The following is a 15573-nucleotide window of genomic DNA, read 5'->3' as shown; positions in this document are numbered from 1 at the left end:
ATGAATGAATAAAGAATACGTGATATATATACACAATGGAGTATTACTCGGCCATAAAAAATGAAATTATGGCATTTTCTGATAAATGGATAGCTAAGAAAAATAAACCAGACCCAAAAAGTCAAAGGTCCAATGTTTTCCCTGATATATAGAAGTTAGTCCAAACTCAGGGGGCGGGGGAGAAAATGAGGGGGGGGAGATTCCATCAAAAGAGGATTAGTGGAATAGAGGAAGAGGACTGAAGGGGAGGAAAGAGGGACTTGATAAGGGAAGAACAATGGAATGAATCTGACCTAACTTTCTTGTGTACACATATGAACATACCACAGTGAATCTCACAATTATGTATACCAAGGACCCTAATTTAAAAAATCATAGCAGAAAGATCACTAGAGGGAAGGGAATGGGTAGGGAGGACAGAGAGAGGCAAGTACTGGAGACTAAATTAGAGCAAATTCTATTCCATATTCTTATAAATGAATCCTAATGTTAAAAAAAAAAGAACCAATATAAAAGTGAAAATAACTGAAAAAAAAAGAATTGCATCCCTTTTAAAGACTAAATATTCCATTGTATGTATGTATAATAGTTTTTATTTGCTGACAGACATACCTTTTGACTTTTATATGAGTTATGATGTACTGAACACTGGTGTCCAAGTATGAGATTCTCTTTTAATTCTTCCGGGAATATATACCCAAAGTGGAATAGGTATAGCATATAATAATTTGTACTGTTCTCCACAGAAGCTGCACCATATTACAGTCCCAACAGCAATGTGCAAGGTTTCTAGTTTCTCCATATCCTCACTGTTTTCCTTTTTTTAAAAAAACTAGCCATCCTTATGGGTATGAAGTAGTGTTTTCTTCTATAACTACATCAGGTGTTTCTCAATGCTAAATACCTTAACTACTAATATTAAGAAATCTCTAGGTGTCTAAATTGTTTACTATTAACATACAGAAATTCTGAAATAACAGGAATGTAGAGCAAAGAAAACTGCTATGTATTCCAAGGAGGGTGTCCTTTTGTCTCTATGTCCCGTTTACAATATAGCCTCTCTTGTTGCCTGGAATGGCCTTTGGGACTTTGTTAAGAGAGAGAAAGAGAAAATTTTTTAATATTTATTTTTTTTGTTTTCGGTGGACACAACATCTTTATTTTTTATGTGGTGCTGAAGATTGAACCCAGTGCCCTGTGCATGCCAGGCGAGCGCGCTACCGCTTGAGCCACATCCCCAGCCCCACCTTAAGAACTTTGTAAGCACACCCCAACATCAGGTTGTAGAAAAAGCCCCAGAAATTTAAACCTCCCTTATTTACTGAGAAAAGTGTAAGTGCAATCCTTCCATACCTTAAAAAAATCAGTAGTTTTCATCCCAATAACAATATTAATAATTGTAGGGGCTCTTTTTCAAGTCTAACAAGTTCACAGATTAATGGAATGCAATGCGTTAAGTAAAATAAAATTTGAGGCTTTGACAGTAATCGCTGCAGTTATTTAACTTTATTTTAAATACGAAAACTGTAAAACATAGTATTTATGCAAACACCTGAGGACTGTTCAAATGAGCACAGAATCTTCATACAAACAATTTGAAAGAAGATCAAGTTTAAGGAAGAATCTAGTCTTATAAGGAGTAACAGATGAAACAATCCTTTAAATAAGTGCATTCTTATCTGAAGTAGATTTGGTTTTCTAAAAAGAAAATGTACATTCTTGCCCTGGTGAATATTTTATTGGCATTTATAGGAAATACTTCTATAACTGATTCTCATAGCTTATAAACATTATACCAAAATTATGCAAAAAATAATAATAAACATATAGCACCATTTCCCTTTGAAAGTTCTAACTGATAAAATAAAGTCCAAAACAATAAGTCAGTACTAATGTATCTTTCAAAATGTAGCAGAATGGCTCAGAACTAATCAAATTAATTAGAAACATTGCATAGGATTGAAAACTTCCCTGTATGGAAACCAATCTATGGATTGTTTCTTATCACCTGAAGAGTAAGCTAGGAGGTACTGGTGATAGAAAATGATGCACATATTTTTTAAGGAATAAAAACATCTAACTATATACATAATTCATAATAACTCTGTGGCAGTGCAAAGTGCCATATTAAATTCAAAAAGAAAACATTTACTTATGTATACCTATAGGCATACAATAGTATATAAATATGGTAAAGTATCCACGAGGAATAAACACATACAATAAAATATATATCTTTTAACATTTGGACACAGGTATTTTGATAAAGAGATGTGAGAAATGAATGAGTACTTAATGTCCAAGCTTAGCAAAAATATAGAAAGTTTTAAAATAACAGGTATTTATTGAAAGAAATTTAATCTGACTCCATTTAAACCACACTTGTAGTATAAATATCTGCACAAAATGATCATTCTATCTGTCCTACTGTTATTATCAAAAACTGATAAGAACACTTTATGAAGCTTATAAGCTTTTTTTAATCTTTAAATATGAAGAAGTACCACACTGAGAGAGCTAATAACAGAAAGGAAAATAATTTATATGGCTATTCCCTTTCTAGAAACTGATAAAACATGAACAGAACACTGTAGAATCAGACCAAAATATTGAGAAAGATATGATAGCTACAAGTACATCTCTTCTGAGAAAAAATTCTTATGGATTTAATCTATGACATTTTCCCCTTTGGGATTTAGCTGTTTTGGTTCTACATATAAAGATTAAACAAAATCAAAGGTTTTTCTCTGTTTACTGAATGGAGTATATTTGTAAACTACACAAAGAAAGTAATAAAAATACAAAGAATGAGCTGCCAATTTGGGTATGTTAATACTCTCATGTTAAATGGTTTTTAAAATAGACTGGACTGTTAATGTAATTCTGAAAGAACATTTTGAAGAAATTTCTACAAAACAAAACTGCTCAAAGAATACTTTTTTTTTTTTTTTTTTTTTTTTTAAAGAGAGAGTGAGAGAGAGAGGGGGACAGAGAGAGAGAGAATTTTAACATTTATTTATTTTTTCTTAGTTCTCGGCGGACACAACATCTTTGTTGGTATGTGGTGCTGCTGAGGATCGAACCCGGGCCGCACGCATGCTAGGCGAGCGCGCTACCGCTTGAGCCACATCCCCAGCCCCCTCAAAGAATACTTTTAAAATTAAAATGTTAAATCAGTACACCTGAGAAATTTTGTCAATACACATTTTTTTCAATCATATTTTCCTTCTTTAAGTTTTTCAATGTAGTAACATAGCTTTAATGCTGGTCCCAGCTTCAGCCCCATATACTTCATCATCACATCACTCTTCAGTAGCAGCAGAGCCTTCCCATCAATTTCCTACAGAGAGAAAAAAATGATAAAATTAATTTTTTCATATTTTGTTGTTATTTATACATATGAACATGTAAAACAGAGAGCAGCTGTACGTTCCAGATATATATTCTCTGAATATGCATTTCCTGAAAACTATTAAAAATAGAATTTGTACAGTGAAACGTTATTTGATGATTTGTAAATTTACTTCAAATTTTAAGAAAAAAGAAATTTACCCTAGTATCTTTGGTTAGTGTCCTAAACATCAAACTATCTGATTTTAAATACTGTGCTGAGTAAAATACGACTATGACAAAGGGTCAAAAATTATAAATGGTAATTTCAGACAGTCATTAACTTTCTGAGAAGAGCTAGGAATACGTCAACATCAATGCAAACTGTAAATGTGCCATACATTATTATCTTTAGGTCGAATGCTAACCACTTAGTTGTCTAAAGTTAAGTTAGATGCCCAAACTAATTACCAATTTTCTTATAATATTAAAAAGACTATACCAGATTATTAGAGTACTAATTTTATTTGGAAGAAAAAACTATAAAAATATTACTTAATAGTCACAAGGCATCCTCCTAAAATTATTACCTTAATTACCAATTTATGCTATGGAAGTATATTATTTGGTAGTCATGAGATCCTGTTTAAAATAAAGGCATACTTAATCTTATATAGTTGCTGGATTTATTGGGTATCATAGTAAGAAGGCCACCCGGTTACAGATTGTAGTCACCCCCTCCTACTCATGGTCCTAGGGCTGAGCAGGGGGTGGGGAGGATCCTTGTATACCACAAACAGGGCGGTCCACCTGAAAGTGGCAATGCGGAATCATCCTCTTGAGAATGTGAGGCTGTTTAGAATATTAGGCACTTGGATACCCATTTAAAGAAAGACAATTAACCTACCATTTAAGGATCTAATGCTGGGCAAAATAACTTTTCTCTTAAATGGAAAAATCAGTTGATAGGGTTCCCCCACCATCCACACAACTCAGTATCCAACTGAAAGGCCTGCACAGAGGTCATTCAAAGGCATTACGGCAGCAGGAAAACCGGATCAAAAGATACATTACATGTTGCCTGAAGAGGTCGGCGAGGGGGCCTGATATCTGAGGATCTGTATGTTTCATAAACTGTATCACTTCATCCACAGACCAGGTTGAAGGGTCCTTAGAGAAGCCTTGTTTCAGGAAACTGGGGTCAGGTACAGCTATATAACTTGGAGCTTCAATGGGGGGGAAAAAAAACAAATCATACTTGACCCGATCATTATACTGAAAGAAGAGATGTTAGGTAGGGAGTAATGGTCTCATTCCTGGAACCTTCACTTACGTACCCAAGCAAGGACTCAAAACTCCAACTGTAAAATCTAGTAAAAGCCTACATTAAAGATGATCAAAACAGCTGCATAAGAGCATCCAATATGACCTCCCCCAAATGATAGCAGCTTCAGAAGCTCCCTTAAAGCTTCAAAAATCAATAAAACAGACCAAACAATCCAAGGCCTCTTTGGCCATGCAGCAAAAGATCTATTACTTGGATTACATTAGATTAATCTAACCTAATCCATTACACTGTTTCAATGAATTTTTCTCAATCTCTCTTTTTAATCTAAATTAGTTTTATTTTACTAGCTAAATATAATGGAAATTCCCCAAATTTACAAGTTTATAATTGTTTAAACTTATTCACTTTAATCAGTGTTTCAACCACCCCATTATCTTGGAGAACCAAATTAGTTCTTTTATCAAATCTCTCCTACATATTCAGTATGACTACTTTTTTGCATCACTTTAACTTTTTAGATTGGTATCTCTTGTGACTTAAACGTGAATCTGAATTTAAGAAAATAGGACTATGATCTGCTAACCTAAGTCAGAACTTTTTAACATTTTATTTAATTCCTCCAATAGATAATTTGATTGGAGGTTTAGATGCTTAATAAAGCAATAACTGAGACATGGAACAATTTAGGCACTCATATCTCAACATACTTTAGCTGTGCCGTTAACTAAATTGTATTGACATTTCTTTCATCCTAACAAGTATTCATTCACTTAAGTAAAGCAATAGACTCCTTAAAGACAATGGGTGATGATGATAACTGAAGAATAGTCAACACACATTTGATCTTTTTGTGTGAATTAGCCAAAGGCATGTCCTTTCTTTCCTATCACCTGGGCTATGAACAAGTTAGGAGCATTTTGAATATTTACCCAATGAAAAAGTAAAGAAAAACAGAAGATCATAATGGTTCATTTTTTGTGTGTGTAGCTCTGAATTTTATTACTTTTCTATCCAACATTCCAACTTTAACGTGAAATAATCTCTATACTAAAATATATCTCCTCACTACTTGTCAGAGAAAAGAAATTTTGCTGGGCTTTATCAATCCAGGTAAAAATGACGATGGTACAGGCTATGTCCTACCTAAGGCATTCTGATGATTTGGACAGAAAAGCCATCTATCATCTTTAACTCAATAATGACACATTATATAACCTAAAAAAAAAAAAAGAAAAATCACTGGCAAGGCTAATTAACCTCTAAATTAACTTTTTGTGGGGTTTCTGGTTTCTATCATTAGAATCCAGTATACTTATATATTAAATAACATGCAAGTAGTTTTACAGATTACTACAGATAAACTATATGTAAAGATACATTTCCTGGTATAAAAATAATTTTATATTAAAAAATAAAACAACTGTAAACTCTTCTATTTTTAAACTATTATGTAAAAGTAATTTAATTGGGACCATGTCTTCAAAACAATCAGAGAAGTTTACAAACATTACATTACTGCTATTCAAATAATTATATGAAACTAATTATGTGAAAAATCTAAGTCCAGTCATGCTTTTCTCCCAAATGGTTCCACCTAATATACACTGGGGTATCAATATTTCTAAAATAAATGTGAATTAATTTCCCCAACATTTTTACTAGATTTCTTTCATATAATAAAGATCAATTATTTTTTTCATTCAAATGATGGGCAAGGTAGGACAGGAGATTATAATGAGCATTACTGGCAATCAGGGTTCGTGAACTCAGCTTTAATCAACAGTTGGAGTAGCCTAAAGAAAATAATGGTAGTGACACAGTGACACCTCTAGACAGTTTCAAAGTAAAATGCTTTCTTGTTCTCTAGAAACACAGGCAGTGCAGTAGTTGAGTATGGCCCTGGAACCAAAGTGTCTGGGTTTAAGGACTGCCCCAGCCACTTTCTAGCTAAGGGACCTTACTCAAAGGACTCCTGAGATTTTTCATTTGAAAATTTTTTACCAGCACCTACATCTCACAGAATTCTTTAAGTGATATAATGTATAAAGCTACAGAAAATGTTACTTTCGTGGAATGTAGTGTCACATAGTGATGAAGATGATGATTTTATTACCATTAAGTAAATTATTAATAAGTAATATTATTACAACTAGCCTTTTTACTGCTAGGAAGACCAGAAGCTAAACTTCTCTACTTTGGCCAAGTAGTATTAGACAAACATTTGGAAGTGAGATAGTCAGCATTATAAGTAACCTTTTAGAGCCTTTTATTGAATCCAGTCTTCCAAAGTTCATACTTTGTGAAAATACTTAAAATTTCAGAGTATATTACCCCTTAGGGAGTAAACATTTATCTTTTGACTCTGAAAACAATGTCACTCTAAGAGACAATCTCCACAGGAAGTGGGGGATGGAAATGACAACATTAAATATGTAACAGCATGTGTGAAATGCAGTTGCCCACAGATAACATCCATGATAAAAGACAAGGGGGTTACTTGGTTCCCACTTTGTTCACTTAACCTGGCCTAAATGCCCATCTGGAGGAAAAAGGACAGGACTCTTATTCCCACCCTCACTCTCCTGCACTCTTTAACTCTTTAAAGGGGTATAGTGCAACAGCCATCTTTGCACATGGAAAGCTATTTTGACTCTTTGCAAATGGGAACAAGATGCTGCCCTGTTTATATATGTAGCATTGTCGTGATGAGGGAATAAAAGAGGATGGATGTGGAGAATGGAGAAATTGTATGGCTGTGGCAATAGGATGCTAGAACCTTGATGCACGAGTTGCACACAGGCTGGGACCAGGAAGGGTCTCAAGAGAGAGAACAATAGATCAGAAAGGAGAGTCATGAGTCCAGATTGTACCCAGGGAAATGACAAATTACAATTGCTCAAGAAAACCACTAATCTGAGAAGTTTCTATCAGAGACATGGTTGGTGATCCAGATCCCTAGAGACAATTCTGTGTTCGAATCCATGAGGATTAGTGCAACTATAATGATTTGGTCCTTACAGTGACATAAAGGAGAGAACTGGCCTCCCCGATTTTAGCATTTCCCCAGTATGAAACACTCTCAGGGGATACTGTTGTGTGTGGAATCCTCAAAGGAAAAGATAAGCACACTGGCTGAAAATCACTGTTTTTTTAATATACCTTCACTTTTCTTCTGCATTTGGAATTTATCTTCAGAGTAACTGCTCTTGGGAGATGATTTGGTCCCAACTAGTGTCGAACTTGAGGTGCCTGGTACATTCTGAGGAAAATTCTTGTAGAATGAAGTTTGCATAAGATTTCTACAGACAGGATTCAAAGAATCTCCTGAATTTAGTGATGAATTCTTGGAATCTTCAGGGAGATTTTCCTCTTTGGGCATGCCTTCTCCCTCAGGAGACAGTAATTCTTCTACAAAGAAAAAGACAAAGGAGATTATCTTTAGATAACCTTTGTACAGCTCAAATACTCTTAAAGGGTCAAAAATATCTTCATCTCCAACAACAGTTCACTTAATTCATGTTATACTGAACCACAAACTCCTGACACAAAGTACATGGCCATGACTTCCCTCCTCATCATTTATAATAATGGACACTGTCCTCAAAACCAAATTGGTTCTGTGAGGTCACCTATATTTCTCAGGGAAATTTAGTGTCTCTTTCCAGTCTTGCCACTAAAGCTGTGCACTCCTGACAAAATCATCTGTTCTTAGAAATGTAGTTCTTCACAACTATTTCGTTATAATATAATCATATATAACAGTTGGTTTCCAAAATCTGCTTACTTCTTGAGCAGTGAAAATTTTCACTGGAGAAAGGTACTAAGTTTTTCTATAAATCTTTCTAAAAATATTTTAGCAACATAAAATTGAATGGAAAAGGTTGTTACAAATTTTTTTTTCCTTAATCTAGTGAGAAGTAACAGCTGTGCAGGATTTCTGAAGGAAATACAGTGCTGAAGCTGCCAAAGTAATATCCTTATTGCCAAACTTACTTGGGCAAATATACTCCCTACCCCCAACACCATTACGCCAAGAACATACATAAGTGGTAGCAGAGGAATTTTCTTCTAGATCCTGGGATGTATCACTGCTATTTACCTTTAGAGGCATGCATCTTTGTTTTGAGCAGCTTAGGAGAGACAGGAACACTACAAGGTACAGGTTGCTGAGGAGATCGTTTGATGCTTTTCTTTCCTGTTATTTCCTCTTTCACTGTTTTTATTTTATAAAAAGAAGTGTTATAACTAATTACAGTACTCAATTATTTTCATATCAGCATAAAATGTTTCTAGACCATTTGCATACTATAACTTCATCAACAATGTCAATTATTTGAACGCTCAAGAATAACATGTGCTTACTTTTTCCTATTAAACATTTCCACTAGAATAATATTCAAGAGTACTTCCAGGAATGTCTAAACTTCATTTATTCTGGGGTCATCAGCTCTCTATAAATATTTCAGAAGACAGTGAGGCAACTCATTATAACGTATGTAAAGACCTTGAAAAATTGCTCCTATGTGCAAGAATAGTTAAGGGTTAAGAAAAATTAAATAAAAGATATGGTACAACAGAGGCATTATTTTGTAGACCAATCCTGAACTTGGGTTTCTCTTATAACAATGTTAATGCTTATTATTCAACCAAATGCACTTGTACCTAATGGAACACTCTTTCAAGCATGATTCTGGAAAATAAAGACACGTTATAGGTTAAGTATCTCTTATGTGAAATGTTTGGGAACAGAAATGTTTCAGATTTCGGAGTTTTTCATATTTTGGAATATTTGCATACACTTTACTGGTTAAGCACCACTTATCTGAAAATCTGAAATGCAAAACACTCTGTAATCTGAAACTTCAAGCACCAACATGACACTCAAAAAAGTTCTGGACTTTAGAGTACTTTATAGAGTTTTGGATTAGGATATCCAACCAATAACCTGGTTTAACCTCAAACTAAAAGGACCAATAAGGTATAATATAAATAAGTCTGATAATAGAACTCAAAAGGGAAAAAAGGCTGCCTTGAGGAAGTATGAAAGTCAAACTTCACTGGATTAAAAATTCTAACTAGGGTCTAGGCATGTCTCTCAAAATCATATGATGAACAACCTTTAGCAATCCAGTTTCTGACTGATTATCAACCAGTCCAGGAGAGCTCTTTAATACTTGAGTTCTATTTTTAATCATGGACCATAAAACCAACAGACAAAATATATTATATTGCACAACAAATACTATAGAATCTATCAATTAACTTAAATATTTAAATTCTAAGAAAAGAGAACTGGGGATATAGCTCAGTGGGAGAGCACATGCCTAGCATACATGAAGCCTTGGGTTCCATCCCGACCACTGCAAAAAAATAAAATAAATGAATAAAATTAATAATAATTAAATTCTAAGGAAAAAATAATTTTCCCCTATTAATGATAGAGAAAATTCTAGTACTAAACTATTTTTCTATAGATATTTGCTTATCTCTAAATCTTAGCAAAGTTCTAAAAAGTCTATTTTTTAATTTATAATATACTAATGCTTTCATTGTGAAAAGTATATGAAGATTGTGTATTGTCTACTATCTGGAGCTGAAACAAACATAAAATTGACCCTTCTGCTTCTAGATATTATAGTAAGCTAAAGTAAGAAAGTGTTCCTACAGGGATAACTAAGAAAAAGATAAATTTATTTTCAAAGTCATCATAAGAAGGCACTTTCAGGATGACTCATGAAAAACCTTCAAAAATCCATTCCTTAACAAAAACCTCCCAGTTTAACTAACTAGTGAACCATCTCTACCCCTCAGGGCACACCTGGAATGCAGCCTTTGAAGAGCTTCTTTAAAAGCCCTCTGTTCTCTCTTATGGGCAGAACCACAGCCTCTGGGACAGGAGTCCCCTATACTTCCCCTTTGCTAACAAAGCAATAAACCTTATTTTCACTTTTTCTCAAAACTGCGTTCTCCTACCAAATCAGCACTGGGGTAAGAATGGAGTTTTTAATATCAAAATTAATAAAACCTATCCAAATTAACTTTTAAAACCTCTGGAAATGAAACACCCAAATTCTACGGCATTTTAATTTGCCCTAATATGATCCCAATTACCTCACTTTCTACAATGGTCTTGTAAACCAACAACTTCACAACTACAATAGGTATGAAAACCAGCAGTCTAACAATCACTAGAGAAGGTGTGGAAGGAGACCTCTCCCAACAGGTACAGCCATGAAGACCCACTCACTATCTGTGCACGTGCATGCACAACTGTAAACAACATGGCCTGGTATCTACACACACATGTATGACCCTTTGGACAACGTGATGCTTTCAGTAACCATGTACGTATGTTTACCAAAGGAAAGGCAACACGGCACATTGAGGGCGCATGTGCTAAACCACATTTCTACATTCCCTGGCTCTCTAGTATGTCTCCAGCAGTATGCTGACAATATGAAAAATGTGCCTGGAATAACCCATGTCAGAGACCCACAGCCTTCCCTGGAGTACAAAGTGTTGAAGGGGCTCCATTTAAAAATATAGTTGGACTTCACTGAGTTCCTCAAATATCTAGGGCTATAAACATTTACTGGTCTTTATGTGTACCTTCTTAGGATGGGTAGAGAGGCCTTCCTGACTTGCAGAGAGAAAGCACATGAAGTAGCCTGATCTCTCCTAAAGGAAATCATTCCCTGATTTGGAATCCTATTCACCCTGGGATAGGAGAAAGGGCTGGCATTCATGCCGAGTTGGGTGTAAGTGGTGGCAAAGGGTTGAAGATCACCTGGAAGTTACATACTGCATATTGTTCCCAGAGCTCCAGGAAGGTGGAGTTAATGAACCAAACTCTATAAAGTTACAACTAAGAAAACTGTGTTAAGAGTCCCACCTGGGGGCTGGGGATGTGGCTCAAGCGGTAGCGCGCTCGCCTGGCATGCGTGCGGCCCGGGTTCGATTCTCAGTACCACATACAAACAAAGATGTTGAGTCCGCCGAAAACTAAAAAATAAATATTTAAAAAAAATTTCTGTCTCCCCCCCACCTCTTTAAAAAAAAAAAAAAAAAGAGTCCCACCTGCACTGGGACCACGTGTTGCCAACTGCTTTAAGAATTAGGTACAGCTCTACTAGACAGAGAGGGTTCTCCCCTTATGAGAATTTTTATGGATGCCCTCCTCCCATTATAAAGGGTATATGAGGAGATCTAAAGGAATTGGGCAACATTACTCTGAGACAGTAGGTACAGGCTCTTGGCTCGACCCCATGGATTAGTGAATAGCTACCAGTGAGCCTGACCACTGATGCCCATCCCTTTAAACCAGGAGATGCTGTTTGGGTAAAGAATGGAACATCCAACCCCTAAAGTCTCTTTGGAGGGGTCAGTTCACTGTCATTTTATCCACCCCTACTTCAGTGAAGGTGGCTGAGGTGGTCCCCTGGATTCAAAGCTGAGTGAAACCAACTTCTTGTGATTAGGAGTGCATTCCCGATCCAGCTGTACCATGCAAGTGCAAGTTGACCATCTGAAACAAGCAAACTGCACCCCAAGAGACTCTTGAGGACAACAACCCACTCACGGCAGAAGCTTGAGGAATCGACCACCTGCCAGGATAAATAGACTATTAGTCCTTTCACCATAATGCTTTTGCATTGTCACCCCTTACCCCTCTCTGGTATCACAGTCTTAGCCTTAATTTTCATCATAGGATTAACAGAGGCTGCTCCACCCATCTGGCAATGGGCTGAAAATTTTCTATTAGCAGTCTTTTACCTCCTTAAAAAAAAAAAAAAAAAAAAAATTTTTAGTTGTCAGTGGACCTTTATTTATTTATATGCAGTGCTGAGAATCAAACCCAGTGCCTCACACATGCTAGACAAGTGCTCTACCGGTGAGCCATAACTCCAGTCCTCATTTCTTTTATGAGAAATTAGAGAAAAAGCCCACCTAGTATCTCTATCACAACCAGAAACCTATTCTAACCTTGGCAGAGACTATAATTCAATGTCTGAATGTTTCTTCTTGCTATGTGTGTGGAGGAACTAATATTGGCATGGGGGGGGGCCATCAATGGTCAGGGGAGGCTAAAGAATTAGACCCCCATGAGCCCTATAATGGAACAATGTCTCCCCATTCAAATACTGGTGTTTGGTTCCAAAATCTCAATTATTGGAAAATATCATTTTGCCTGAAAGAGAAAACAGTTTAACATCTCAGTTGGAACATGTCTGGTTAAAAATTCTATAATGTAACTACCCAGAAAAACCAGTGGTGGGGATCCTTAAATCACAGAACGGAATCCTCACCCCCAATGTCAAATTTGTCTAACCCCAAACAGGCCTGGGACAATGCTGCCATAGAAATCAAACGGCAAGTCCCAGGTAGACTATACTGGGTATGTACAAGGGCCAACTATGCTAAACTGGCCCAATTCTGGTCTGGATCTTGTGTACTGAGGACAATTCAATTCACCCCTCCTTTTACCTCCTTCCATTACCCAGAGGGGAACAATTGAGAGTCCTAGGATATGAAGACCAAGGAGTATAAAACAATTAGACCTGTTACTTAAAAAAAAAAAAAAAAAAAAAAAAAACGAAACTACTAACCAAATAGAGCAGAATACACATTCTTCTAAAGTGTACCTGGAACATTTTAAAGCATGATAGGGAATACATATGCTGGGCCATAAAACAAGTCCTAACAAATTTATAAATACTGAAATTATACAAAGTATATTCTTTAACCACAATGGAAACAACTGAAATCAGTAATAAAAAGAAATGTGGAAAATTTATAAATATGTAGAAATTAAACTAATATTTCTAAGTAAGCAATTAAGTAAAAAAATTAATCAAAAATAAAATTAGAAAAATACTTTAAAGATAAATGAAAACAAAAACAACATCAAAATTGATAGAATATAGCTAAATTTGTGCTAAGAGGGAAATTTATAAATACCCATATTACTACAGATGAAAGAGCTCAAGTCTTAATCTAAGCCTTTCACCTTAAAAAACTAGAAATCAAGAGCAAACTAAATTAAAGCAGAAAAGGGAAGATTAATAAAGAGCAGAGAAAGAGTGAAAAAATAATCAATGAAATCAAAAGTTGATTTTTTGAAAAAGATCAAGACTGACAAAGTTTTAGCTATACTGACGAACAGATTAAAACTGAAGACTCAAAATTATAAAAATCAGAAATGAAAGTGAAGACATCATTATAAACTTTACGGAAATAAAAATATACATAAGGAAATACCATGAACAACTGTATGCCAACAAATTAGATGATGTAGGTGATATGGACAAATTTCAAAAAACAGAAACTACCAAACCTGACTCAAGAAAAAAAGAGGAAATACGAATAGACATAATTAGTACAAGTATCAAGTAAGCAATCTCCACCCCCCACTTTTTTCTTTTTTTTAAGGAATTGAACCGAGAGGGTCCTTTACCAATGTGTTCTTCACTTTGTGAACATTAAGCTATATTTCATCTGTAATTTTTTTAAATATAGTTTTTAGTTGTTGATAGACCTTCATTTTATTTATTTATATATGCTACTGAGAATTGAACCCAGTGCCTCACAAATGCCAGGCAAGTACTACCACTGAGCCCCAGCCCCTTTCTCCATCTGTAATTTTTCTCCAGACATTTCATAGTAAAATGTCTTTAAAATGACTTTACTAAAATATGCAAACACGGGATTTGTCAAAATAATATCTACTAAGAAGAGTATTTCCTTCCAAAATATTTTTGAGTCACCTATTCAGAAAATGTAAGATAAATGGAATACTATACATGAAATCTTAGGGAAAAAAACAAATCAAATTTATAATACAATGTATTCAACTTCTTTAATTGCAAGCTAATTAGAAAAACTAACAAAGGTGTTGTTCAAGTTCTTTTTCAAATAGCTCAATCAAGCTTTCTGTGAAAGGAAATTGAGATTAAATAATTAAAAATAGTATTATTTGGTTTAGGATTATAGCTCAGTGGTAGAGCACTTGCCTCGCACTTGTGAGGCACTGGGTCTGAGCCTCAGCACCACATAAAAATAAATCAATGAAAGTCTTGTGTCCATCTAAGAAAAAATTATATAAAACAAAACAGTATTATTTATGATTACTTAGTGTATTCTGTCAAATAGTAATCTAATCGTCCCAGGGACTGAACTCGGGGTTGCTTAACTACTGAGCCACATCTCCAACTTTTCTGTGTGTTATTTTGAGACAGGATCTTAGTAAGTCCTTAGAGCTTCACAGTAAATTGCTGAGGCTGGCCATGAATTTGTAATCCTCCTGCCTCGGTTTTCCGAGTTGCTGGGATTACAGACATGCATCACCGTTTCCAGCTTATCCCAGTTATTTGAATAATCTGAAATTCAAACATTCTGTGCTTAATTTTAAAAGAAAAAACATACTTTATTTACAATCTATCAAAGAATTTTCAAAAATCTTTCAGTGTGTAAATCATTGCCATTGTTTTTAATGCTCTGTGTAAAAAAAAAAAATCATGAAATAGTACTCATTTTTTTTTGGTAATTGTAGATGGATAGCATGCCTTTATTTTATTTGTTGGTTTTTATGTGATGTTAAGGATCCGACCCATTTCCTCACACGTGCCAGATAAGCACTCTGCCACTGAGCTACAGCCCCAGCCCCAAGAAAATGGTACTCACAACTCCTCTAACTCATGTTTTTTTTCTGCCCCAAATTACTCTTCAAATCAGAAAACCTATCAATACCCCCCACACAGGTAATCATTCCCTTTCTGGCCATCTTTCCAGTTCTCTTAACTCCTTGGAAGAAGAAAGGATGAGATCACAAGAGATCATGAACCTTCATTCTTTTTCTTGGCAGCTACATTTTATTGTTCCTATCACCATGTCATATAACACAGGCTGAGTTTACATATCCTTTCTCTCACAACTTAAGAGGTATCCACTTTGCAGAC

At 35.2% G+C, this 15573-nt stretch overlaps 1 protein-coding gene across 8 annotated transcripts in view; it reads right to left on the bottom strand.

Annotated features, from left to right (window-relative positions):
• Window positions 1-1487: 1487 nt before the first annotated feature.
• The window catches only part of Scml2 (Scm polycomb group protein like 2), a 100949-nt gene continuing 86863 nt past the window's right edge, over window positions 1488-15573 (bottom strand). For 4 of the 8 annotated variants that reach the window (XM_040292793.2, XM_040292996.2, XM_040292734.2 and 1 more), the window contains 5 exons: window positions 9943-9978; window positions 8718-8831; window positions 7778-8026; window positions 4405-4556; window positions 1488-3340 (listed from right to left, as the gene is read on the bottom strand). In XM_040292793.2, coding sequence (XP_040148727.1) covers window positions 3212-3340; window positions 4405-4556; window positions 7778-8026; window positions 8718-8831; window positions 9943-9978 — 680 coding nt within the window. In that variant the 3' untranslated portion in view covers window positions 1488-3211. Of the gene's footprint in view, window positions 3341-4404; window positions 5834-7777; window positions 8027-8717; window positions 8832-9942; window positions 9979-15573 lie in introns of those variants that run through there. The other 4 variants (XM_040292915.2, XM_040293094.2, XM_040293179.2 and 1 more) reach the window with 3 other exon arrangements.

This window comes from Ictidomys tridecemlineatus, chromosome X (genome assembly GCF_052094955.1).
Source record: "Ictidomys tridecemlineatus isolate mIctTri1 chromosome X, mIctTri1.hap1, whole genome shotgun sequence".
NCBI lineage: Eukaryota > Metazoa > Chordata > Mammalia > Rodentia > Sciuridae > Ictidomys > Ictidomys tridecemlineatus.
Note: the sequence above shows the minus strand (reverse complement) of the source record. Positions and strands in the feature narration are given on the sequence as shown.